Source organism: Aptenodytes forsteri, unplaced genomic scaffold (genome assembly GCF_000699145.1).
Source record: "Aptenodytes forsteri isolate BGI_AS27 unplaced genomic scaffold, ASM69914v1 Scaffold13, whole genome shotgun sequence".
Lineage (NCBI taxonomy): Eukaryota > Metazoa > Chordata > Aves > Sphenisciformes > Spheniscidae > Aptenodytes > Aptenodytes forsteri.
In genome coordinates, this window is record NW_008794543.1 from 2,895,710 (window position 1) to 2,923,644 (window position 27,935).

Sequence of the window (27,935 nt, forward strand, 5' to 3'; positions counted from 1 at the left end):
TCAAACTAGCTGGCTTAGGCATCTACAGCATCATAACTGCCTTAGTGTAAGCTTTAGCATAAACTTTTCCTTGACCCTGATAAAGGGCTTTAATTTCTTCCTCAAACCTGAACACTGCTTTAGGGACTAAAGTCCATGCTGCCATAGCAGTATTCCTATTTATTGTACCTGAACTGCCTAGATAGCAGCTGTCTTGAGTATTGATTACATATGCTGTAACCTAGGTTCTGTACCCTAAAACTGCACTATATTGCCCACAATCACATTTGCTGTTGTTCAGTTTTCTTCTCAGTATTTTGTAAGTGCTGTTTGAGGTATCTTCAAACACAGTCAGTTCTGTATATCTTTTAAAAACTTGTCTTCATTTCTTGAGTGGCATAAAGCCTATTAAATAAGCCAGAACTGCTGCCTGACTGGGTAAAGGTGCGTACAATAGTGATCATCAGAAACAGGTAAATTAAATACTTTTTTCATTGTGTTATTGCAAGTTAAGGCATCTACAGGTCTGCAATACTACCAAGTATTACGCTGCTCTGAATATGCAGTTCTTCTCTATTTTCACACTTCCCCGTTCTCTTTATATAAAAGATGCACAGATACCTAAATGAGAAGAAGTTACCTGATGGGTGTATTGCTTTGCCGTTAAACTGTAGTTAAACATGTGATGACTAGGGGAACAAGAGGGAGAATAAGAGAGACATTGTCTACAAGATGGCAGGGTTGTGTTTGGTTGGATTTTTACCAGAAAACCACTGCTGTGACTACCCGCTCTCTTTGTGCAGCAAGGAAACTTATGGCTTTGAACCTACATCTATAGAAATAGCTCTGTTCATTGCATCATAATGAACAACTACTACCAAAAGACCGTACTTATTTCCCAAGACTGTATGTACATTACAGTGGAGGAAGATAATGATCGCATTTGGAGATGAAGATGCAGATATAATTACTCTATCATTAATGTAATACACAGAAACATTCTGAAGTAAACACGCTTCCAGTGATGAAATTTGTTAAAGTGCAACAGTTTTCTGTCTTACCAAAGTTTATTCTTCCTAATGGATTCATGAACCATAAAGGGAAAGGATTACTCTGTAAAATGTAATCTTTCTTTCTAAATAACTGACAAAATAGTCAAGTACTTGCATGCCTAAGCATTTTACATGTTTCAGTGAACAGAATGCTTTTGTATTCCTTTAGTCAAGTGTTAAATATGTTTTAAGGCCTGAGAACAGCATTTCAGAGCTGCTTTCTGGAACGTATTTTTGTGATGAAATTATTTGTCAGCTGATGATTGCCAGGAAGTAGAACAGACATTATTTACTTCAAATCATCAGATTCTACTTAGCACAGTAACAGAAAGAAAAATAATTACATAAGTCAGGATGTAAAGCTAGAAAAATACTCAGTGCGCTAGGCATCCAGAGTGTGTTATGGAAATCTTTAAAGAACATTTCTTTTGTCAAACTAGTATTTTATTTCTATGCTTTCCACAGTAGTAAGCCTTTTAGCTTACCTTGAGGTCAGTGATTCTTGGTTTGGGGGGAGCAAAATGAATAAAGACAATGTCAATGTGTTGCTCGCACATGCTTTTTGCCCAAGCTGCATTTTGATTAGTTCTCAGGTTTTTTTATGTTTTCAGTTTAGCCAGTTTTCTCATGATTGATCACAAATGTGTTGTAGTTTGCTCATGTGGCTGAGAAGATGAGTTTTAAACTCTGATTATTTTTGTCACTAATTTACTTACAATTTCTTTTACAAGGATTACTGCAATTTACCATGTATAGTTTTCAAATATACTGCTTCAGTAAACAAACCACATCGTGGTAGAATCCATTAGAATTCTTTTATCACTGAAGAGTGAAGATCAGCTCTTCTCGTGATCATTTTACATACTTAAAAAACAGAAAGAACATTATGCATTAATTAGCTCTGCTGTTTGGAAAATAGGAATTCTGCTGGTTATTATATTTTGTAGTACCTTTGCCCTCATTCAAACAGCAGTTCTCAGCATGGTGGGAGTGATTTTTCTTTTGCAGTCCTGAAATACCCAGCTTTCAGAATTCTGCTGTTAAATGAACAGGAAACTAGTATGCTGCATGTATCATATTGCATCCCCAGAGTCAGTTCAATCCAGGAATACGCACGTGTGTTTAACAATATGGCTTCAACTGCTTACGACACACCAAGACTCTAAAAAAAGCTGATCTCAGTAGTTCAAAAACTAGCTTGTGTTACCCATTACTTTCCTGATAAGACCTTTCATGAGTCATTAATCTTCATCTGGGTCAGATAAGATCCAACGTGCTACAGTATTACCAGACATGCCTCTTGCAGCTACACAAAATGACTGGTTTGTGTTGCCAAAAAAAAAACCATGTTCTGCTGTCTGAAAAACAACTCTGTGCCAAATCTTTAGTTAGTCATTCATTTTTAGCCCATTTCCAGTACAGGAAGTTTTTGGATACATTGTCATTTATAATTGGAAAAATTCCGTAACTTTTTTGTTAACTGTCTAAATGAGATAGTAGTCTGCCTACTATGAAAATTAGGAAAGAAAAAAAAAGAACTATTAGAAATGTTTTTCTTCTTTGAACTAAAAGAAGTGAAGCTTACCTTACTGAACCTCTTCTACAGAATAATTTTCATGTGAAAGTTATTGGAGTCTGAAATATTTTTCCTCACTTTTCAGTTTGTTTTTATAAGCTATATTCCATTGATTTTGTGATAATATGTGGGATTCCATGTAAATGTCCAAAATGCTTTTTTTTTTTTTTTTTTGAAACTCAATTCTATAAAACTTCTCTGATTTGGTTTTGAGACTAGAAAATGAGCATAAGCAAAAGAAACTACAAATTAATTAAGGAAACCCACGATGTAACATTGTCCAGGTCTAAAATTATCTAGGTATGTTATGTAAATACTAGGATTATTTACATTAGCTATATTGTGAATTTTTAAAAAGATTAGAATACCATTACAAGTAGAGATAAAATAAAGTGACTTCTTTGAAGAATCTGGAAAAAATATGCCTAAATAATTAAATATGCCCATTATAAATGGATGGAATTGATTTAGAAAATATTACTGTGAGATCCCACCTGAAAAATGAACAGTCCAGCCTTCATACAAGTTTTCTGACTGAGGCCCTGGTATAATCAAAGCATATACTATGGCATATCAAAGTAGAATGAACAGGTTTCAAACAGCCACAGAATATGTCTGTGTCTCAGCATTCTGAAGAGTTTCTAGGGATGCTGTTTTGTCCTATATTTTCAATTTATCCATTCTCACTGCTGTGCAGACAGAGACACAAATTATCTTCCCAAACTCTGCATAAAGGGTATATTTATGCATCCAGAGTTTTTCATTCTGGTCAGTTTATACAGGAAAGTTAATTGGAAGGGATGACAAAATACTTTCTGGTTTTACTGAGAATGGGATTTGATCTGAAATGTTGCATTAAATACAGAAAATTTCAGGGAAAGAAGGCATGACGTGACATCAGAGACAGAAATTATCTTCCCAAACTCTGCATAAAGGGTATATTTATGCATCCAGAGTTTTTCATTCTGGTCAGTTTATACAGGAAAGTTAATTGGAAGGGATGACAAAATACTTTCTGGTTTTACTGAGAATGGGATTTGATCTGAAATGTTGCATTAAATACAGAAAATTTCAGGGAAAGAAGGCATGACGTGACATTCATATGGGTGGTGTTATTTAGAGACCCAAAAAGAGCTTGCAGGTATTAATTGTATGTGGAAACCAATACATTGATTTGTATGGATTAGTACTATCCTGCATAAAAATGAAGATACTGGGTATGTAAAGTGACTGCACAGACTTGCGATTGCAAAATTACTGTTCAAGACAGGCCCCTTTTGAAAACTCAGCTTGGTAAATTTACTTGTTTTAGATACAAAGTGATTTTCATTAAAGCCATTTATGTTGGAAGCTCTTCTGCTGTTCTCTCAGCATTTCTTTGTATAAGGAGCACTTTCTGGTGTCCTTCTAACATACAATGCAAATACATTACATGGTACTTTAAATAGTTTATGATGCAGTTTATTTTTCTGTTTATTTCCAGAAGAGATATGTACCCTTGTAATTGCAGAAACTTTTCCTGAAGATTCAGGACTTTTCACATGCACAGCAACAAATGAACATGGTTCAGTAACAAGCAGTGCGCAACTAACGGTCTGCTCAGGTATGCGATGAAGGGAAAGAGGAATTTTTAATCATAGATCTTAGAGAATTAATTTACCTGTGAAGTTATCAGTCTGCTTCCCTTGTAGAAAAGGGTTGCTGTAAGACAGGGATCTTGTCAGCCTCAGAGCATTCATATAAAGCAAACTGAATGTTTTTATTGGCTTATTTCTTAGTTTAATTTTTTTATTCATGTAAAATACATTTTTTAAGTGTCTGCCACAAGCCTGGCAGATTTTTAAGCATTAGGGTTCTGGGACTAGATGGCAGCAGAGCCAAAATGAAAGCAGATGAAATTATGCTACCAAAGGTGGCATATGCCTTTAGTAAAATAAAAAACTGTGACATGGTATGTTTAGTTTTGTAATATGTTTACATAAATATTGTTCTGGAATGCACTAACCCAGCTGCCATTGCAACATGCCATGTGTACATACATCCTTCAGTATTTTTAAATCACTTGTTCTTAAACAATGCTGAGACTGAGACTCCAGGAAGAAGAAATGCTGCTTCAGCTGTTGTTGTCCCATAGTACTTGCCAATCTCAGTTAGTGGCTGGATCCCTGGAGTAGTTTTAGAGGGATCCGTAAGGTTCCTTATTGTGCCTTTTGCATGGGGTAAAGTCAGAAAATGAAAAGCCAGTCATGTATCTAATTCAGCATGAATTATCAACAGGAGGTCTAGAAAAATATCTGCACAGAACCAAAGAGATCTCACCTTTAACAAACTGAAAGTACAGCATGTATGTACCATGTACTTTGTCTATGGCTTGTCGGAGAGACATTCTTTTTTACTTCTTTTAGCCAACTCAGAAAGCTCTAGTCATGAATCACTGACAAGAGAATCCAACAGTGATGATTTCCATCATTTCCCACCACTTCCTTCCGTTGAAATTAGCTCTCTTGAGCTTGCTTCTAAGAAACACACAGAGACCCACCAAGCAAATGACACTGAGTTGAGATCTGGTGTGACAGCCCTTCAACTACAGCTCAACTCAGCTGAGGAAAAAACAAATGGCATCCATCCCATTCATGGAGTAAATGGAATGATTAACAGCAAGCCAAATGGTGATAAATCCATCCCACCTCCAGCTGTCTTGCTTTCACCCACAAAGGAGCCACCACCTGTGCTTGCCAAACCAAAGCTGTGAGTATTTTTTGTTTGTTTTTTTTTTGTTTCCTATAAATTTGATATTTGTTGAAAGCAAATATTTGCCTGGAGCAATTTAGTGTTAGACAAATAATGGACAATGACTACGCGGGTCCCTTAAACAATCTTCTTATTGCTGTGATTTATGTCCCAAAGAGCTGAATACAAGAAAGAACTGTGTTCTTTCTCGTAGTGCTACATCAAAAGGAAGTGCATTATATATACAAAATTCTATAGAAAGATTTAAGATAAAGTCACAAAAAAGAGATAAGTGGTAGTGGCTGGTTCTTTGTGCTTTTTATTCTCAGTCACTGTACCTAAATGTCATAGTGGCCTGAGATTCTTGCAAGCTATTCCTTTTTCAACACTGGTTAGCTATCTTTATTCTGAATGTTCTTGGTTCTGTGTAGTCAGTGGATATTCAGGTGTGTAACGTTTGTATTTTTTCTTACATTATGTTTATATATAACATGTAACTCATTCTGCTGTCAGACAGATTACAATGGCTCTTTTATAACTGCAAATCTGAAAATGAAAAGCTTAAGGAGGGGAGAGAGAAATAAGTGAAAAAAATTGTAGTAACATTTTTACCCGATGTTAGTGATGATACCGTACTTATGCAAGAGTGATCTTATGCTGACTGTTAACTTATAGCTTGATTTTAGCATTGTGCAGCCTCCTCTTTTCTATCTCCCTCAAGAATTTTTGAAGCATGATGAAGGAACTAAAATGCTATTTTATTTCATTTGTATCAATAATCAGAAGGGATTATTAATTATAAAAATGTGTTTAAGAAGAAGCATGACATATGGTCTTCAAGCTTAGCAAGGTCATTTGCTTAATTACGTTTCACAGGATAACTTGCAAAATATAAAAATGCTGTTCTTTTAGCAATCATGTACTGAATTTAAACACACAAAAATATACATGCTTGAGGCAGCAAGCCAATAGGGTTCCCTTTCTGCACTCACCACTTTTTTCTTTCTGTTGCTCTTTGTCATTGGACATGAGGAAAAATTTCTTTACTGAAGGAGTAGTTAAACATTGGAACAGGCTGCCCAGGGAAGTGGTTGAGTCACCATCCCTGGAAGTATTGAAAAGACGTGTAGATGAGGCGCTTAGGGACATGGTTTAGTGGGCATGGTGGTGTTGGGTTGACGGTTGGACTCCATCTTAGAGGTCTTTTCCAACCTTAATGATTCTATGATTCTAAGTAGTCTCTAACAACTGTAGAAGAGAAGGAGGAGTGGAAGAAGTAGAAAGACAGAGTGGTGAAAGAATAGTATATATGGTGGTGATGACATGTGTGGGAGGGTGGTTGCTGAGGCTAGCAACTTGCAGATGATATGCGGTGTGGAGTGAGCCAGGTGGTCCTGTACCCAGCACATCTGTTGCAAGACCCATTTGTGAAGAAAGGAGATAGCAGCTCCAGCAGAGCAGTAAAAATCAAATTTCACCCCAGAGCTTTCCTTCCCAGAAGTGAGGTTGCCCTAGATAAAGGAGAGAAGGCTGTGTAATAGACTTCCCATTATATATCCCATTGTATAGTATTCACTGCTACTTGTGCAAAATTTGTTTTGTCTTTAAGCATAGAGTCAACATATAAACAGAGGTGAACATTGTATACAATGATGTGAAAGGGATACTATTACAAGAATCCTTTCCGTTGCTGATGTCCACATTGATGACCTTGGAGTGCCTGGTGCAATTGCACTTGAGTCCTGTATTTTTCCATTAACAACGCTTGATGTGATCTTGATTGCAGTCAAGATAAGTGTTTTGCTTGGCCAAAGCCAGTGTAAGCCTATGCTGCTGTCAGAAATGGAAATCTTGCCTTCCCCCCAGCCAAGTATTTTGCTCCCAAGCATAGTGATAGCATAAGAAAGGGAAAAGGTGCTAACAGGAGGAGGAGAAGAAATGTCTGGCTGCAGAGACTTAAAATCAGCTTTCAGCATTTGGGAAACTGTATCCCAAGTCAAAGCTAACAAAATAATTGCATTACAATTAGCTGAGTAGTAAAGTAGCTATCTCAACCATGAGAGTGATCCCTCTTGAAGAGAACTCATCTATGGAGTTTTATCTGTCCATAGAGTATTAGCTTTTGATGATAGAAGCAGCATATATTAGCAATGACATAGCAGCAAACATGTTTCTTATAACCTATTTTTTTTAAAAAAATTTAAGCATTTAAAGCAATGTGGGCTATGTAGAAAGCTTAAAGCTTCTGAATATCATTAGTGAGTTTTATTTTTGATGAAGACTGAGTCATTTTAAATTTCCTAGTGAACCTTTCTTTTCTTTTCAAGCTTATCTTAACTCATAAATTACTTAACAGGTTTATCTGTGAACTCTCTGAAAATAGTTTATTCAGCCAACACTGAAAGTAGTTGCAAAACCTTTCTTTTTTCAAGCTTATCTTAACTCATAAATTACTTAACAGGTTTATCTGTGAACTCTCTGAAAATAGTTTATTCAGCCAACACTGAAAGTAGTTGCAAAGAGTTTGGGAACGATGGGCTGGTTTTGGTTTGGTGATTTTCTTATTGTCATTGTTATTTTTAGTTTAACAAGAAGGAGAGACTGAGTACCTTCTTGGAGTATGAAATACATTTGCACCTTGGTAATGCAGCTGTAACCAACACCTATAACTAATGATTTACTACAATTCAGTCCAATGCAAGAGCTGGCATGCTAGAGAGTTACTGTAGTTGTTTTCAGGCTTGAGAAGTGTTCTTAAAGCCCTACAAAATGCTCAGTTTGTGGTTACAGACACTAAGGTTAAGTAATCCTTAAGCCATAATATTAGTTGTTGCCTCAGTCTGGTGCTGAGAATATTTAAGACAGAGTTTAATGTGATAATATACAGAATTTTCTGGGAAAAAATATATGTAACTGGGAAAGCAGTCAATACCAGATATTTTGCTAACACAGAATTTAGAAGACAATAATGCTAAATATGGTTAAAAGGCACAATATTTTGTCACGCCTTGTTTGCAACATGAGTTTATGTAGACGAGAGAGGAAGAACTGTTGAACTGAGACCAAAAAAACCCAGATTTCTGCAATTCTGATCTCTGCTGCTGTGACCTATTGGAAGAGGTTGAGCTATTAGTGTGCATTGGGCTTTTCCAGGCAATATTGGTGTAATGCACAGATGAGCTTTCAGAAGTGTCCCCGTAAATGTATGTTATCTTCAGATACTTTGCATCTCTCAAAATTAGGCAAATAAGTGTTAATATTAATTTCAGTATGTAGCCCGCATGTGAAAGTGCTGCCTTAAACCTCTCATAATCCTCAGTCTGAATGTCTGCAAAAAAGGCAGGACACTGTTCTGTAGAACCGTATATAATATGTCCGTGGTTTCAAAGGAAGAACTCCTATTCAGGTGGCCTAGTATTACTATTATTTTTCCATGTGTCTGTTAAAGCAGTAGGAGAAAAGAAGATGGCGTTCATATGGATACTGGATGTACCTACGTATGTGATGTTAGTTGGTTTTGTAACAAGCCATCAGTTCAAGGTTCATAGAGTCAATGTGATTACAGTGTGGTGCCAGAATTTCCTGACCGGAGAGCTTCTGTTCAAATGGCTACTGTTTTATCCTCTGTGTTGGGAGTGTTATTCCAGTCTGTCATATACAACCATCAGAAAGAGTATTAGCTTAGCGGGAGTTGTTCTCTTCCATGCTTCTCCCTTGCAGATGCAGAGAGCAACTGTAGGTATTGATAGCCTTCTTTCTATAGTTAATCCATTAACATAAACTCAAAAGAAGCCAGTAGGAAGTGACATGTTTGACACCTTTAAAATTAGCACAGCAATACCTGCCCCTGTAGAATGATCAACATTTTTTTCATTGCATTACTGTGAGAAGTAGTATTCTGCATAGGCATGCGTCACACACGCTGTGAAGATGATGAATGGGCAGAATTCCTGAATTCCACCTCACCCAGTTCTCTTTGACAATGTTTTTTTGCAGTGAAACTGAAAGGCAGGTATTAACTTTGTAAAAATTATAACTGTTAAAAGTGAAAAGCAGTAAGGTATGATTTCTTGCAGTTTATGAAGTTGTTGATAATTAGTATTTCCTTCAACAGACATGGCTATATTGTTTCCTGTTTTTTCTGACATTTGGGGGTTTTTTAAATGTATTCAAAAGTCTTAGTTTTTTAAATGATACACAGAAGAAATTAATTATAAACAATTAGAAAGATATCAAGCAGTTTATATGTAACATCAGTAAGGAAAAGCTGAGACTATAATGAAAATTATTTCTTAAAGATAAGGAGTTAATCTGGTTGATATGCATCGAAGTCACTGCTGTGTGAGTTGATAGAACTTCCTTAACTAAAAACATTTGTGTTCATACTAGTTGTGAAAGTGATACTATTTCTTGAACTGAATTATTTGTTACTTTAGTCTCCACTCCTCAGCAACTGAGTTTTCTTTCATGGTTTCTTCTGTTTTGTAATCAATGCCTCAGAAATTTTTGCAAAGATGCTAGTTCAGTCATTTCTAGAATGTCTCTTATGCCCTTTGTTAAGATGTTTATTTCACTGTTTTTCACTCATCACTGAAATTATGCTTAACTTGATCTTTCTGCTAGCAATTTGCTTAATATTGAACTTACTTGTACTTCTAGTCACAGACTATATTAGGAAGAGTTGGTTAGAAAATGAACATGTAAGAATAGCCAACAATCCAAAGATTAATGCCTTGGAATATACAAAAGTCAGGCATAAGTGCTTAGTCTGCCTAAAAGAGCCCAGGCTGCAGAAGCCCAGAGAACAGACACTTGTGCTGGGAGCTTTGAAGGCTTCACGTTTGTTCTTATGCAGAAGACGACCGTTTTGGAAATGGTGAGAAGATATGTGATGCAGGAAAACTGTTTTCCATCCAGTTCTACTAATGTATATATGAATGTCATTTGCTTTAGCAGCCTAAATTAGGAAAGACTGACACAGAAATGCTCAACCTGAATGTTAAGCACTGATTTATGTAAGTTCTTGTTTGAAGTTATTGCACCTTCTGTTGAAAACCTGAATAGAAAATGATTCTTGCATAGTTTGAATGACGCACAGAGCAGAGTTCTGCTGCCATTATCTGTATGAAACAAAAAGTAACAGAGCGTTTCCCAACTATGGGAAAGATATTCCCCACCTCTTATATGTGATTCAACAATAAACTATGTCCTAGTGGGTTTTCCATATTTCTCCAAAAGTTAAGTTAAACAAAAGCAGGTATTATTAATTTTGAATTAGAACTGTCAGTCAGAAATATGTTCAATATATATTCAAGATTTATTTGCTACAGCAAAAATGTGGGAAATGCAAACGTTGTCATTACAGAAATGCAGAAGAAAAACAAAACATGGCTGTTACAAAAAATTGTGAAGTTATACCAACAATAATTTAAATAAAAACCCAATAATTTAGAAGTCCATGGAGTCTGAAAATTCACATTACAAATATGTACTCTTATAGAGAATAAGACAGTGGTTAGCATCCCCTGTAATACTTTCTGATAGAAAAAAGGTGTAAAGTAATGTATAATTGAGGTTCCCATATTCCATAAGCCTGAACGAAATTCAAAGTTGTAAATATTCATAGCATTATACTTGCAAATGAACAGGACAATCTTCATCTGTATAGAAAAATTGTGATACTTGTTTTGTCTAGGAGTTAGTGATCACAGTAAACATGTAACTTTGCATTCATGAACAAAGGTCCATCCAGGTCCACTTTTTCAGTTTCCTCTGCTGTGCTCTTTCAAAGTTGATAAGGACCTTTGGATCCTTATCTTGCTAATAAAGTCTACCCACAATAAAACTTTGATCTACACGTATCTTCTACTGTAGTAGAAATAACTAATGCTAATGCCGAGGAGCAAAATTTGCTAACGTGTAAAGCAGAATAACTGCACATGAAGTTAATCACTTGATTATAGTACATGTTCTGAGCATTTTCTACATCTGTTTTCACAACTAATATGTGAATGGTTCGTTTGTAGTGCTTTTGTTTCTCTCTCTTATTTCATACCCGTATTTTTTAACAGGATTAAAAATAAACCAAGGAAAACTTTTGTGAAGAATTTCCATTTCACTGGCTACTAATCAACAGGCACTTGTTATACTAGGACTAGGGTTTATGATTTACAAATAAGAAATAATATATAAAAAAAGAAGAGGCTTTGTGAGAGAGTATACTAAAAAAGGGTTTTATCTCAATTTTCTCAAGCTATTTGCTTCCACAAAAGTTGCAAATCCTGAGAAGGAACAAGAAGTATTATAATGCCTCATGGCACACCTGTGGACTGAATGCAGTAGATTAGGTTAGTTTAAACCAAAGTATTAGTTGACTTCCTTAGTGATCTTAGATCACTGTGAAAAACTATGGGAGATGGAAGAGAGGAAATAGGAAGTGTTATGAAATATAGGTTGAAAGTCGCATTTATTTATCATGCTCTGTATCTCAGTGTTTTAAAGAATGAAGGGAGTGTTGTTTAGTTTTTACCAAAAAAAAAAGATAGATCAGTGGAACAAAGTTCTGAGCATTTTGTGGTATGTTAGATTGATGTTTGCAGATAGAAGAGATGAAAAATTACAGAGGCAATAGGATGTTGCAGCTGTAGAGCCAGCTACCTGTTAAAAAAGTATGCAAGGAAACCCCAGTGAGAGGACTAGAATCAAAACTATCATTCTCTTTTCTTCAAGTTATAATGATGCTATATCCTAAATCTTCCTACAAATCTTTAAGCTGTTCTATCTTTATATCCTTATGAGTAAAAGAACACTTTTAAAAGCATGACTCTTTCCTAGAAAATTGCAAACAGTTTAGACACTATTTTTCTTAAGAGAAAGAAGACCCAATTTTGCTGAGAAAACTAGTGTCTATACTTATGATGTTAAATAAATGTAAGTATAAATATATAATACTTGTGTGAAAATGCCGTAATTGAGTTGTATCAAGTTATATCAGCTCTAGTGGAATAGCATGAACTTGAAGAGATATAAAACTCTTCCAGTTCCACCTCAAAATTCTGTAACTGCTGATCAGATGGATCTGATGCTGCATATTAATAATCCATTTGTTCATACTATCCTAAATTCAGTTTTATAAGAAAGTTCTAATCCCAGTAACTTTCATGATTCCTCATTTAGACACTTAGTCACATGAAAATGTGTCAATAATTTCTTTCATATTCCTCAGAATAGTCACAAGTAACTTGAAATGATGTGCTGGTCAGTCTGCTGTTAAAGGCAGCCTGCTCAGGCAGTAGAATGTCACTTTTTCTTCCAGTTCCTACAGGTGACTTCAATGAAAACCTAAGAACAGATAGTAACTTGAAGTTGCAAATAAAAGTAATTTATCAGGCTTTTGTGCTTGTTCTGCTTTCAGTGACTTCAATTGCCTGTTTCAGTCCAAGGAATAGCATGATCCAAAACCAGTGGCAGTTACTGCTGAGAAATTTCCTTTTTACCGATGCCTTTGTTAACATAGTGTTAAAGGGTACATGTAAATGAACTTTAAGCCTTTTAAATCTGCAGCAGTAGAAGTCTGAATCTTTTTGTAACAATGGATATCCACAACTAGAAAGGTTAAAGGTAGGTGAGAAATGTATTTTTTTAGGTTTTTTCTTTCTTCTTTTGGCACTGATGTTTTCTGACCTTTAGTAGGTGGAGAGAACTAACTGTACATCCTGCTTACATAAAAGCTAATCAGTATTTTAACAGGAAAAGCCAAACATCCTTGCATCAGTTATAAAATATGTGTAGTGTATACCCTCCCAAAACTGCAGTAGTGTGTGGACCGCCAGCATGATATGCGTATGGGACTTCTGTGTTTTTCAGGTTTTTGTTTTAACACTGAAAGTAATCCAGGTTATAGGATAAGCAGGGAAATGGAGGGAAATGATCACGGGTTCAGCCACTAGTTTGAGTCTGTGCATATTAAGTTTTTAGTTAACACATGCTGTAAGCTTGTGAAAATCTTTAGTGCCTCCAAAAGGCACTTGCTCTCCCTCTCTTTCCTGCCTGGCTGTCGCTTCATAGCTTTGACTTTCTCATACCTTTGTTGCCATCTGTTACCCCCAGTTCCTCTCAAGGTACCAAGAGTAGGCTTTTTTCTAAGAAGCAAATAGAGACTAGAAGCTCAGCCTAAGTGCTAAGAACCTTCTTCATTTTCAGTTGGTACTGGAAGTATATGGAATCGTGCAGATGCACAAATAACCAGACAGTGTTACAGAATAAAGACAGCAAAGGTCGGGGGGGTGGGGGGTGGGGGGACAGATTGTGCGTTTGGGGTGGCTTGTTTTTTTCTGTAACAAGGTTGAGTACGTCAGTATGCCAGCAGTTTATGATGCACCTTTGAAACAGAAAATATAGGAGGAAATGTTGTACCGTCCATCTGCAAAAACAGCTTATGGTAGTCTTATGATAATTGTGAACTAAAAGCACTGAGATAAAACATTTTGACTTTTGAAACATTTCTGTTATTTTTTGTTTCTTTCCTTCTTGCTGAGATAACTAGATGGATTTAGTACTTGGAAATGATCAAGCAAAGCAAATCCAAGTGTTCAGTTCTTCTAATATGCAGCACTTTCTCAGAGGTTCTCAGTGTGGTTTTTGGATAGGGAGTTCCTGTAGAAATGTTCAAGGATTCTCTTGGTATCACAGGATAGAGTTCTCAAACAAATTGATTAAATGCTTCCCTGTATGCTAATCCTTGCAGACTAATCATCATAGGTACTTATTTCATATTTACATGGCTTTGAAAATGGCATGCAACCACATTTGCCTTGGTATTGTTCCATCCCTGACCTCATAATTATCCAATCTACACATAATTTTGAAAATGTAAAAATGTTATCTTTTGCTGGGTGGAAGGAGGAAAGGAGGTGAGAAGTGATATAGTTTTTGTTCTGTACTACCTTTGTTTTGCTCTGCCTCAATGCAGGCAAATTCATTTTCCAGAACTGCTCACTTTGACTGTAGCAGGTAGATGCTGAAGCTTCAAAGCTGAGCCAGATGGTGTCCATCATTTTGTGTTTGGTTTGCAGGAAAGAGGAAAAGAGGAACACTAAATTTTGAAGTACCAATAATAGTATGTCTGTCATCTTTGCCTTCTGAGTGACTTCCTAGAGAAAGATCCCTTCGGGTTCAGGCTAAGAGCTTTTAACTAATAACAAAAAGGACATTGCACTGCCGCCTTCCTTTGGCACCCAGGTCTGTCAAGAAATGAAAAAACCTTCTGCATACAGCTCTTAGTATTCTAATCCAAAATGAGAACTGGAAATCCTTACTCAACCAAGACATGACACAGAAGTTGATTAATATTAGAAAATACAATTTGCCTTTTGGGAAAATCTGCTTGTACCTTTTGTACAGGGTTTGACAGTACTTTTTATCATGTTCTTTGCTGAGTATAAAATTGATCAAGAAATTGAAATGAAAGATCAACCAATATTAAGAGACTGAGAGGTACTGGCCAAAGCTAGTTCTGCCAATACTCGTTTTGTTTGGAAAATGTGTTTGGTAGAGTCAGGGTAGATAAATGTACAGGTATAAAGTTCCTTTTGATAATATGAACTTTGAAGTATTATGGACACTTCAATAGTCCATGGTAGGCATAAACATAATTATATGAATGGTAGCTGGGGTAAACAGAAGGTATTCTGTTTGAATGGAATTTGGAAGCTACATGACTTTGGCTTGAAATCTGCAATGAGGACTGATTAGTAATTGCTCTATCATTCTTTCCTTCAAGAAATATAAAAAAGAAGGTAATTTGAGGATTCATTTAACAAGGATAATTTCTGAATAACTAATTTACTGCATACTTTTTTGTTTAATATATATGCAAAAAAAGTAGCTAAACTGATTACAAGTTCAAGTGCTGGCTACTCTCAGACTCCCAATACCTACTGTTAGGGTGTCCTCTTTGTTTAATAAACTTGTTGCTGGAACTTACCTTATCGCAGAAACATCTAACCACCTGCAATTAGTCCTGCCCATCTACCTGCAGTTGGTCATGCCCATGCTTTAAAAAATGCTCTGCAAAAGTAGGAACTCACACTTGGGTAAGGAGAATTGCAGGACAGGATGCTACAGCGTATGAAGTTTAATCATAAATTCACATAGTTACAGGGCTACTTGTTTTTGTTATTCTTCTGTTCCTTCCTGACATATGCCAGTTGTTTTTTTTTACTGAAGTGATATAATTGTCTGATGGTTTCCATGCTTCTTCCAACTGCCATTATACTACCAAGCTTTTCTTGTATGTCACTTGAAGTTTTGTTCCTTGTCCTCAAGTTTAACTTCCATTATCTTTTGCATTTACTTACATTAACTGTGTTTTCATTTTCTGCCCTGTGTTAAGAAATGTTTTCTGGTGACAAAAACAGGAGGTTGGAACTCAGTAGCATTCGTTTCTGTCTGGTTCAGTATGCTTACTATAAAACTTTGAATAAAGAATTTCCATGTGCTAATTTTTTGTCATATACAGAATCAATAGAGGTGTCAGGTTAAAGATACTAATATGTCAGTCAATTGAAGCCATATTCCTAGTTTATGTACTCAAGCAAATGCCCATACTAAATAGATTAGATTGGAGAAGACCTAAGAACCAAGCAAATGCTGCAGGTCCTGTTCTGTCAGCCTTATTAATGCTATCGAATATTTCTTGCCATAAGAAGCCTTATTGCTATCACAGTTACTTTTATGGAGGTAAGAACAGAAAAGGCTTATCCAGTGGAGGGAGCTGTGTTGCTTGGGTAGATGTCTGTCAAGGAGACAGCATGATATTTTCTAGAATACTGAAAAAAGGGTATGATAAAAGCCAGGGGCGGGGGACCACTTTCAGAGACCTTGTTCATGCCCTAGCAGGAATACCAAGTTGGAAGCATGAGTCTAGAATTTGGCTACGGAGGGAAAGTTGGGTATTTAGTTTAAAACTAGTAGTAGCGAAGGCAGAAAAGACCCCAATGCTTAGGGCAGGATGCTAGAAGTGTTTACAGAGAACAGTTCAAAGGCTAATATATAAAATGTCTCCAGGGATGACAAAGGGTTGACCTTTGTATCAAGTAGAACAGTTGTTTACTAGAGATATAATGACCTTTTTATCTTCTGGTAGACTTGATAATACATAATATATATATAGTGTGTGTGTGTAAAAAAAAATATATATTTTCATGTGTGTGTTAATATGGTTGAGATCTGTGGCGTTCTAAAACTCCTGCCTGTTACCCTCTGTCAGGCCTTTAGGTATGCTCGCCAAACGCTGCAGTGTATTTAGTCAGACAAATAATTAGCATGTATGAAACTAATGGAATCAGACCCCTAGTAAATGTCTTCAAATTTTGCTTCCAGGATGAGATCTAGGTGACGCTCATATGACCTCTTGAAGGCGCTGCATTTTTGTTTCTTTTGACTAATTCCTTGTTATTACTCATCACAGATTTATTAAAGCATATCTGTGTGATGTTTGGTAATATGCACTGTATAAAATATCTTTTTTTTTTTTTTTTCCCAAGAATGTGTTCCAAGTTTTCAAGAATGTGAAGCATCAACTCAGCACAAATGGAAATCTGTGTATTTATCTTTACTCCACATGCCTTTACACAGGCAAATTATTAGTTTCTTGCATGTTCTTTGAAATTTGTTTCTCTTATCCCCATTATCTTGATTCTGGAGTTCATCCGTATTGTACTGACTGATACTTGAAAACATTTTTCATGTTCTTCTGCATGTATTTGAAAGACACAGTTGCAAATTTTCTGAGTTTTTTCCTTCCTTCTCCCTATCCCTTTCCTTGTCCCTCTCCCTAACCATGTTGACCGCTGTTGTGTTTCTGCCTGTAGTTTTTTTTTGTTTCTGTAAACTATTTAAGAAACATACATGGCCTGTGTTTTTTCACGTTTCACTCAAGCGCAAGATTTTGTCCATCAAGATTTTGCTCACCATCCCCCCGTCTCGCCTTTCTCACCTCTTTGTGGTAAATCATGTAAGTAATAGAAGTAGAACTGTCTTCAATTATTTTATAATACCTAAGCTTTTTTTTTTTAGTTGCAGTTAGAGTCAGATAACTGGTGTGATATGTGAATTTAATTAAACAGTGAGTTTAGGACAAAGTGAGCTTTCTGTATGTATTATTTTTTTAAAGTAGTGTTCCATTTAAAATCTTTCTGTGAGACCCATAGAGCTTTCCCTATGTACTGTTCTTCAATAGCTCCAGCTTTTCCATTTGTAGTATATGTAAGGTTTTTAAAAAATTCTGTATGCCTATTTGTCAAAGGCTGACTATTGCTGTCTCCATCAGTGAGTTAATAAGTTGTTAAGGTAGGAATGTAGCTTTTGTAGCTTTTTATACCTTGTTTTCTTTAAGTCAGATTTAGATTATATTTTTATTTTCTAAGATCAAAACCACTGGCGTTCAGATTCAGCAGTGATGTGTTGGATAGTACTGAAGTGTGGAAGATACAGATTTTAGGTCCATGTTTAATCCTAATAAAGGTGCTAGATCCATCACCAGTCGTGCTTGTAAAGACCATCAGCTGCTCTCCTTCTCCACCTCTATTTCTGGCACAGCTAGACAGAGCTACTTGCCTTGAGATGGTCTTTCAGGGCTACCAAAATAAGATTCACCTCAAAATTAAGCAATCCCTTTCCCTTCAAGCCTTTTCAATATGATTGGTCCCTGGCTCTTAGTGATAAATGTATATGGACTCCTGACTTTTGCAAAAGAGGCAGAGATGTTTGCTGTGTCAGGAACTATTCTAACCTTTGTTCTACCGTGCATTCTGTGACTCTTCGTTTTTTCATGCTATTTTCTGATGGCATGACAAAAGCCATTGGCTCATCATTTTCTTCACAAATATTCTTGTACTGCACTGTATTTGCTCTCCTGGCTCTCCTTAATTAGCTACATCACAATATTTAAACGTCACAAAATCCTTTCCTTCTACTTCCATAGATCTGCTCACCTGTTCCTTTCTCTTACTGCTGCGTGGATTATGAATTTAATAAATCATGGATTAGAAGTATCAGTCAATTGTTTTCTCTTTTATTATCACTTGCATTTGCAAACTTTATTTTGAGAATGACTATAATTTTTTGGTAATTATTTGATATGCCTTCACTTTACTACAGATATGTGTCTGTTAGTTTTCTTAAGATGTCCCTTTCCGGTTATTCTTAAACACATTTATACTGTTTGATGTTAATTCTTCAAGACATCCGTTTCTAAATACCAAGCGTTATTCTTTCTACTTTTCTATTTCTACTATTCCACTGCCTTCATCCACCCTTTTTCTGCATTTACCTCCCATTGTCTTGTCTTGTCTTCTACAGCTATTCCTCCTTTCCTTGTGCCTTCCACATTCTTACTGTTCCATGCGTTAGATCTTCAATCAATCAGCCTCATTAACAGCAAACAAAATATACTGGTTGTCATATATTAGTTCAAGTTGACCTTATGCTCTAGGTCTGATTTTCTCTCCTAAACTGACTTCTGGCTCACCATAATCTACATATAAACTTTGTTAGTTACTAGCAGCTGTTGTTTGTGAGCTAAATATTAAGAAAAAGCTGCATGTTTAATAATTAACCATGAAAAGGTCCAAAAATCCTGGTCACTTTTCACCAAGAAGTGCGGGCTTTTCACACCTTATGATACCCGCGACACAAAAAAATGCTTATACAAACAAATACATTTTTTGGCAACTGAAGAATAGCTGAAGCCAAATTGATCAGATCTACAGGTTATCTATTTCTCATGTGATTGTGAAAACACTAAACTCATAGGCATATTTTGGAGGTCACAGGTCCCAGAATATGTTAAATATCTGGCAGACACGATGACATGTCAGAAAATAGTTTTACATAAATTTATTTGGGGTTTTCACTAGCTGTCAGGATTCATCAGAAATTTGAAGACTGTCTATAAGATTACAACCTAGGAAATAACGTGAAAGGTAGTAAGGAAAATAACAAAAGTCAGATGATAAAAACATGTTTGCAAATGAAAGTATAATCAAAATAACCTTTGATTCATTGACTCTTTACTCCCCAGTTCTCTATGGGACTGATTGCCTGTATTTTTGCCTATTTTATACGGTTGATAAATATCAATCCATTATAAGTATGCTGATTTGACGTCCAGAGAATGATGGCAGCAGCTGAAAAATGTATTTAGGAAAATGGGCAGAATGCCATTAAAATCTGTTTAATGTTTTCAGTAACATCTGTCTTCTGCCTGTATTAGAGACTTTTACAAATTAGTTTCAAAAATAATTGAAGGATATAACTTATGTTTAAAAAAACAGAAATATTTAAGACTGAGTGAAGACGCTTACTCAGTTAAAATTGCTTGGTGAAGTTCACAAAAATTTAAATTCTTATAATTTTTAGTATATTAGTACTCAAAATTTACAAATATTTAGTATTCTCTCTCTGTCATTCATTTCATTAAAGTCAATTCAGTACAAGGGGTAGTAGTTTACTGAAATCCTGTTGCAGTTGTTGATACATTTCTGCAGTGAAAAATGGAGATGGGGAGATAGTAATAACAATCCAGAGGAAAAATTTCTCTTGCTTAGATTACTGCATGAAAAATCTTTGGCTTAAGAATTTTAAAAGTGCAATTAAAGGAAAGAGTTTCTTTACATTTCTCTTTTTAAAAACTTTTGTTAAAATAATTGTAATAGGAAAGAAAAAAAGTTAAAGTAACTATAGTTTGAAGTAGCTTTTCCTTCATTCCCTTTCCCTCGCTTGCTGTCGCTCATGCGCTCTCTTGCTCACGCTTGCTCTCGCCTTCTCTCGCTCTCTCCCCCCTTCATTCATTCTGATGGAAAGCCTTCACAATTCTGACAGATGAACCACTATTAGCATAAGGTTCATCAATTCAGGATAAGGACTGTTTTGCATTAACTGCACTGTCATGTTTTCACGAGGCCTCAAAGGCTTCTTAGCAGAGTCAGAGGAAAAACTCATAGCATATTTTCCATTTCAATTACAATAACGTAAGAGTTGCTGTACAAACTCCTTTTCTTGTCTGTGAGTTCTCAGCAGGTGAAACCTTGAAGGGACAGGGTGGAAGTCTGAATTTTTAATTTAAAAATTCTTACTAAAGAAGTTTCATTAAAGACACTATGGAAAATGTTTCTAGTGAACTCATAAGTTTTTCCTTGTCATATTAAATGGTTATGCTGGTCTGTTTTAATGGTACTGACATTACAAGGCCACGTATTCAGAGTTTTCTAGAAATGATTGTGTTAACAACATACTTAGAGTTTCAATAATTAAGCCATTTTCTTGCTGATTTGAGTGGGAAATGCGGTATGTTTCTCTATTAATCCCACCTATAGTGTTCTTCCATAATCTTGCAATGTTTTGTTTTTCTGATGTTCTCAGTTTGTGTAATTGCTTATTTCTCTATATCTTAATATTACATTTTTAATATATGTCTGTGAAACAGTTAATGTGTTGACCTTCTAAAAAAAAAAAAAAAGAAAATCTGTATTTGCAGCTTCGGAATTGCTTATATTCTGTAACAATTCCCTAATATAAAAAACATCATATAGCACCTATAAACTCTACTGCCTTCTTGAGACTGCCATATAGTGATTAAGACTTTGGTAAATGCAGATCTTCCTCTACACTCCATGCAGAACTGGATATGATCTCAATGTACATACACAGAAGTATACCAGCAATTCTTATTTCATTGAATACCAAGCAAGACATTCTCTCCTTGATAAACTAACTCTTTCACTCAAGGACCTGCCATGCAAATGGTAAGCTGAGGATAATTTATGAATGTAGCAGGTGTGAGTTTAACATGCCAAACCTTGGTTCTAGTTTTAAGTATATGTAAAGAGAGGTATTAAAATATTAGAAACCTATCTGAACCTGCAAGTGGTCTGTGGGATAATATTTAAAATTTCTCACTGATTACAGAAGGATACTTTCTCACTATATAATTTTCTGCTTATTCTGTGTGCTAAAGACTGGCCTGGAATCTGGAAGAAAATACTCTTCTATAATCTCATATGTGTGCAATATACTTGCCAAACATTAACAGGTAGTGATCTTACGGTAATTTGTCTGAGTTTATCTCATGGACTTTCATAAAGTACCTTGCTAGTGAATGCATTGTGCAAGTCCTTTGGTATTTTTTCCCCTTTCCTATCTGTACCTGTTTCCTTTTTATATTTCCACTTACAGCTGATTTCTTGAACTAAGGATTTTTCTTTGTGTTGGCAACTACAGTCCAGTGTTATTTTTTTAATTTGGAAGAGAATGAGGGAAGTAAATGAACTTTACTAAGCTTAAAACCTCTAGAGTCCTAATGAGGACCTGTGTTCAGAGTACTTGAATGCCACCTCTTTCTAGTTCAGCTTCTATAATACAAATTGGGTAAGCAAATCTTGTATCTTTGCAGAATCTTCTCAAGTGTTCAAGAATAGCAATAGGTGTGCAAGTGGTGATCTGGATGAAGAACCCAACTTTGTGGTTCAGTAGCAGTGTATTTCTCCCTGGTAACTGAATAAATTAGAGCATCAACAGCACATGCAGTTCCAAAAGGCAAAGCAGAATGGCATGGATTGCTGCTGTTGTAGTTTAGGGAAAGTTTAATGAATGTCAGGTAGCACACTTACTTTGAGAAAGTGACCTATTAAATACTCACAGAGAGAAAGCTCATCCAACCTCAAGTGACAACAGTTTTATTGCAGCAGTTTGTTTCTGGTTTTACCTAAAGGATAGAGGTATTTTTCTTTTCCACATTTCTGAATTCAGTAGTAATATTTTCCGTTGTGGCACTTTTAAGAAAAATGCTTTTTATTTTATTATTAAATATTCAAAACCTACAATACTGAAATGGCTAACATTATTGTAAAAGTCTCTGGTTTTATTTTCTGACAACTGAGCGCTCCAAACATGCACGCTAATTACATCTTTAAAATTCAGTAACTTTTCATAACTGCTTACAGGATAAAATTGTCATTGGAGATTACACGGAAGTGAGAAGTCCCTTAAGTGCTCCATTTTATGTTTGGGGTTGTTTTTTTTTTTTTATTTCTGTGGTATTTTAAAAAATTAGGGAAATAGTTGTCATATTGGCTTAGATGTTATTGGCTTGCTGAAATTGCTTAGAATTTTGAGTTGGATACACTTCAACTTTTGTTTATTTTTATAATGCTCACTGGGAATTAAACTCTTCCTCCCTAAAGTAATATAGGATAAACAGTGTTTTCTGTCAGAAACAGAAATTCACAACTACCCTTTTGGCCCCCTTACTGATCATGTTTACTTAACTCTCAACACAGTCTAAAATGGACTTTAGTGACATTTGTGGACTTTATTATCTAGTAAATGCCTGTCTGAGTGAAACTGCCAAGTCAGCCCCTGAAGTCAGAACTGTGTGTCTTCAGCTTCCATTAAAACACATAAACATGGTGCTGGTTATCAGCAAACACCATAGAAATGTGCAGCATAAAACACTCAATAAGCGTGAACATCCTATCAGCGTCCCTAGCCCTTGGGATCATGTAATAAGCCTCATCCTGGCTTTATCAAAGTCACAGAAGACTTTGACGATGTGCCACAGCAGAGGACTGTATGTTGTGCATCTAAAACACCTGCCTCAAAAGAAAATATTCACAATGTGGGGGGAAGGAGGCAAAAAAACCTTAGAAATGTCCAGAATTACAAATGTCCACCCTGACTGTTGCTGTAGTATAGGTAAATATATCTTTTTTTTTTCCTAGTGCATGTGTTTGCATAGATGAGAGACTAAGAATTGCTAACTTAATTAAAGATTGCAGAGATGTTTAAGTCACTGAGAGAGGACTCTGGAGTTCTAATGCTGATGTGTGTACTTTTTGTTCTGTCCAATTTACTTTTCCTATGTGAATTCTTGTCCCTGGCAGTAGAAAGACAATATCTTTTTTCCTAGTGCATGTGTTTGCATAGATGAGAGACTAAGAATTGCTAACTTAATTAAAGATTGCAGAGATGTTTAAGTCACTGAGAGAGGACTCTGGAGTTCTAATGCTGATGTGTGTACTTTTTGTTCTGTCCAATTTACTTTTCCTATGTGAATTCTTGTCCCTGGCAGTAGAAAGACAAAAGACACAAGAGACTTTTTCTGTCACTGATTCACAGGATTTCATAATTAACTGTAGTTGCAGTAATGTGTTTTACTGGAGAAAGCTACAGATGTGACTTTTTGAATTTGATATTGTCCAAACAAAATTTATAATTTCATTACATCATGAAGTGTTAAATACCATTCTCACAATATTCCCAGGTTGAGGAAAATTGGAGGAAAAAACCCCTCTGTTCTTGCTAAGTGTAAGAAACAGATAAAACAGCTTATTAGAGATTCTGCTGAATTATCATCAGCTAATTAATGTATTCCACAGTATTTTCATGGCTAAGGTAAATATTTAAATTCTAATGATTCGGTGTTTCATTAAGGAAAAAACTGTAAAGCAATGGATAGTCCAGATTTTACTTGCACTCGGAATATTGCAGGGCTATCTACCATGGCTTTTATAAACAAGCATGTTGCTTGTTCAAGTTTCCATGTTGTCTACTATCACGTTAGTTACAGGCAGTGTCTGGCAGCCGATTCCATTTTTTGTCAGAATCCTCTTACAGTGGGGCTATTAACACCTCATTTAAGGCGCTCTGCTGTAAGCTGTGGAGAGAAGACAGTTGTTAAGAAATGTAGGACTATTATAAGAGTCATGTTTTATCCTTGATACAGTCTAATTTCTAACAAATTATCACCATATAAATGGTTCTGTAGCAGGACAATTTCATATGAAAAACTCAGCTGGGAATTTCAGGAAAGCATTTCAGTTTAACCTGAGTCAGGGATAGAAGTCACCCAACAGGGTAATATTCTGTGCTGATTGGTAAAGAGGTATTTTAAATATACCTGCCAATTCTCTGTTAGTATTAAAAAAGAAGACATTGAAGGAGGCTCTAAATTGCCTTGCCCTGTATTGTTCTACTGCCAGAATGAAAAGTGAATTAATACAAGGAAGTTACTGACATGAAAATGTGAAAGACAGAATTAAATCATCTTCCTTTAGGGTATCTAGCTGCTTTTCATAAATTTGTCAAACTGGAACTCAGAAGGTTTGAAATTTTGGATTTAAGACATGCTTTTGAAAATGAGCATGGGAACTTAAAGAAAATATTGACACATAGGTGTTTTGCTTGGTTACTGCCTGTACAATCTGCAAGAAATGTTATGGGACATAGTTCATCAAAAGTAGCCAAAGGACAAGGAAAAGGGTTTTGTTTTGTTTAAAAAAAGGTAAGCTAAATATATGAGTGGATGAGCTTCCCGGGCTTTGATGTAGCAGGCTTTTTATGTGAGGTTTGTTCTGCCAGTTCTGAGCAGGAGGGAGCATGCATGTCAAATCCTTTTCCAAACAAGCCTCTTTGATTTCTGCCAGGGAACCAGCCTTACTAAAGCAAGGCAAAGTTAATCCTCATTTAAGAAAAAAATAGTGTTATGTAACTTGAAAGAAAGAAAGACATTGTAGCTCCCTGGAATGATGCTTCTAACAATAGACATGGATTTAGGCCATTAAATAAATGATGCCATTGTTTCCAAAATGAGATAAGGCCAATTCAGAACAAACTTTCAAGTCACTAGAACAAATGTTAATATCACAAATCATCATTTAACTTTTCTGAAAAAATATTGAAAAAGTCAGTCAGCAATTAATAACCCTTTATAGCTGAAAAACCTCCAAACTTACTGGTAAAATGTGAGGTAGACAAATGTGTTTCTTTACATTCTTTTACTACTACCATACAATTAATGCTGGTATAAGTATTATATAACAATGGCATAAGCAATAAAACTTAGAAAATATTTGCCTTATAAATATTGGTATAGTATGTTACATCCGTTCTTTATGACAAACAAAATTCAGAACAAAAGAACAGCTTTGAAGGATAAAATCTGGTCTTCCTAAAAAGGCATGCATATACTAAGAACCCCCTCTGAAGCCACATCTAAATCCCAGTTTGTACTCAAACAGTGAAAGATCAAGCTCTGGACTGCCAAGCCTGATCAGGTGATATTCGGAGTGAAACATTTAGAATCAATGCTCTGGATAATGATATTCTGCAAAGCTTTACAGAGAGAGGTTAAAAGGTAATAACAGATGAGTACTAGTATGATTTTAGTGTCTTGTGAAACCAATGACTGGGGATTTGGACAACATAAATGTAACTTATTAAAGGAAATATTAAGGATAGGAAATAGCTGTTTGTATTCAACTTGTTGCGTACCACTGGTACATTTCATGTTTATGCACCCATGGAATGTTTCAGAAAAACATTGGGAAACTACATCAGCTTCTTGCCAATGGAAAATGCAGTACAGCATTATTTAAGGACAGAATAACATTTTTAAGAGTCCAGATTTCAGACAGTAACTTTATCAGCTTTGTATGTTGGCTGTTGGTTGTTGACCTTGCTGAAAATGTGTAGCAAATTCTTTGAGTTTTCTGTACCCATTTGCTCTTGCTTGTATAGGAGTCCATATGCTTTTAAACCTTGTAACTGGTTCTAATTATTGCTTTTATACCACCTAGTATCCTCCATAAGTCAGAATCTATTTTTAGATATGGTTAAAGGATTTGTCATAAGCTGTCAGAAAACAGTTGGTTTACAGCCCAAGTATTTTACTTCTTTAATTTGTGGTTAGAAGGAAGGTTATTCACTTAAACTTCAGAAAAAGTGAATGAGAGATAAATAGTCTCTCTAAAATGAGAAAGAAGTATTATAAACATAAAATATTGAGTATTCTACCTCTGATATAAATGCAAAAACAATTCTGAGAAGACAAAGGTATTCTTGCAAGTTTTGTTTTAGTAATCAATGTCAAACTTTACAAATATCCAAAACATAAACTTTCAGATCCCCATTTTCATTTGCAATGACCTGACTCTGATTTTCTTTGGCTTTACTGGAATATCCGCTTAATATCCTATGTGTATGTAGCTTCTTGGAAACAGATTTTAAAACCCAGTAATATTGTAGCTTATTTTAGCCAGAAATTCAAATGGATTTTGTTCTTGTCTGATACCACTAAATCCTTTTCTTTTTTTGGTTGGAAAGGGATAGACTTTTATAAGACCCTTTGAAATGAGCTATATATGTTAACATGAAAGTAAGGAGAAGGGGTTCTTCAGATACTAATAATTTCACTTCTTCTGAATATTTGCAGACGATAGTAATTATCTTTCTGTAAGTTCCCGAAAGATACTTTAGTCTTGTGCTGGTTGGAGTAGAATGCAGCTACATTCCTTACCAGTCCTCAGAGCAATGATATTACACACATCTTCTAGAATGTGGAAATAATACAGTTATTAGATTCTTTCTTCAATGAACAGAAATTATCTAAAATGTAGGTTGGTTAGATCTATGGTTGGTTAGATCTATGGTTATGATAGTGGGTAAGAGTGTATGCATATGTGTGTATGGATTCCTATAATAATCCTTTTAAAAGGTTCCTTCACTTAAAAATATTTTCTAGTACTCAAGAGGAAATCTCAATCTTGCCAGTTTAGAAATGAGGTGTGATAGTCATTGCACTAGGCATATGATATGCTGAATGTGAGTTCACTTTCGATTTTGTGGTATTTACCCGGAAAAGGCTTTTGCTGTCATTTTGGTTTAAGGGGTTTTTTTTGTTGTTGCTCTTGGTTTTTCCCTTATTGGACAGTTGTGCTGAATATACATCCCTGAAGCTGGTTCCAGGTTTATTGATGGACTAGGTATAGCATACTGCTACTTCAAGAGTATTAGGATGTTGTGTGCCTCTAATTCTTCACAGATTCAAAATTATTAACACTTGACCTTTCTCCCTTGGCTTTGATTGCCGAGAACTGTGTTTACAACTACCTCCTCAACATCACTGTCTTCCAGGAGCAAAACTGAAGAACTCACTATCTCTCCACTGGGGTAGACACAACGTAAATTTGGCTATACAGTTGATGGATCAGAAGACCTACTAAGCTAAGACCCAGCCAGACTTGTTCCATTAAACTATCAAAAATGACTATATTTTTTCTCCTTTGCTCCAGTACAGGAAAACACTGGTTCCAGATTGAGAGACTGTTAGTTGCTAGGTTAACTGCATGGGTTAGTTCCATCCTGTATGTAGGAGGAAACTCGAGCATCACTCAGAAGTCTGACACTTCTTTTGACATTTCACATGAGGTTTTCACAGCTCATTTCATTTGATCAATTAAGCTTTGTCATCTGTTTATCTTCAGTATGTCTTGAGTGTGAGTCTCACTGATGAGGCTGGTTTCACACGGTCGTTTAGAGGTCAGTCTTCACCGTCTTCACACAATCTGTAAGAAGTCAGTTTGTAGTCATCTAATCTAAGCTTGCTGAACTGGAGTCAACTTTTTTTTTGTGCCAAAGCAGCACAGAAATGTAAAACTGTGACAATGCATTTGCAATTTCTGCAGTGAGCCTACATTATGTTGAGTTTTTTGGCGGTGCGTAGTTGCAAGGTCACTTTTATATGAGAATATTCTTAAACA

The 27,935-nt window shown here is 35.7% G+C and overlaps 1 protein-coding gene across 6 annotated transcripts in view; it reads left to right on the forward strand.

The window, feature by feature from the left end:
• The window catches only part of PALLD (palladin, cytoskeletal associated protein), a 219,147-nt gene that overhangs the window by 90,393 nt on the left and 100,819 nt on the right, over positions 1-27,935 (forward strand). For all 6 annotated transcript variants that reach the window (XM_009272321.2, XM_009272322.2, XM_009272324.2 and 3 more), the window contains exons 9-10: positions 4,091-4,210; positions 5,013-5,355. In XM_009272321.2, coding sequence (XP_009270596.1) covers positions 4,091-4,210; positions 5,013-5,355 — 463 coding nt within the window. The remainder of the gene's footprint in view (positions 1-4,090; positions 4,211-5,012; positions 5,356-27,935) is intronic.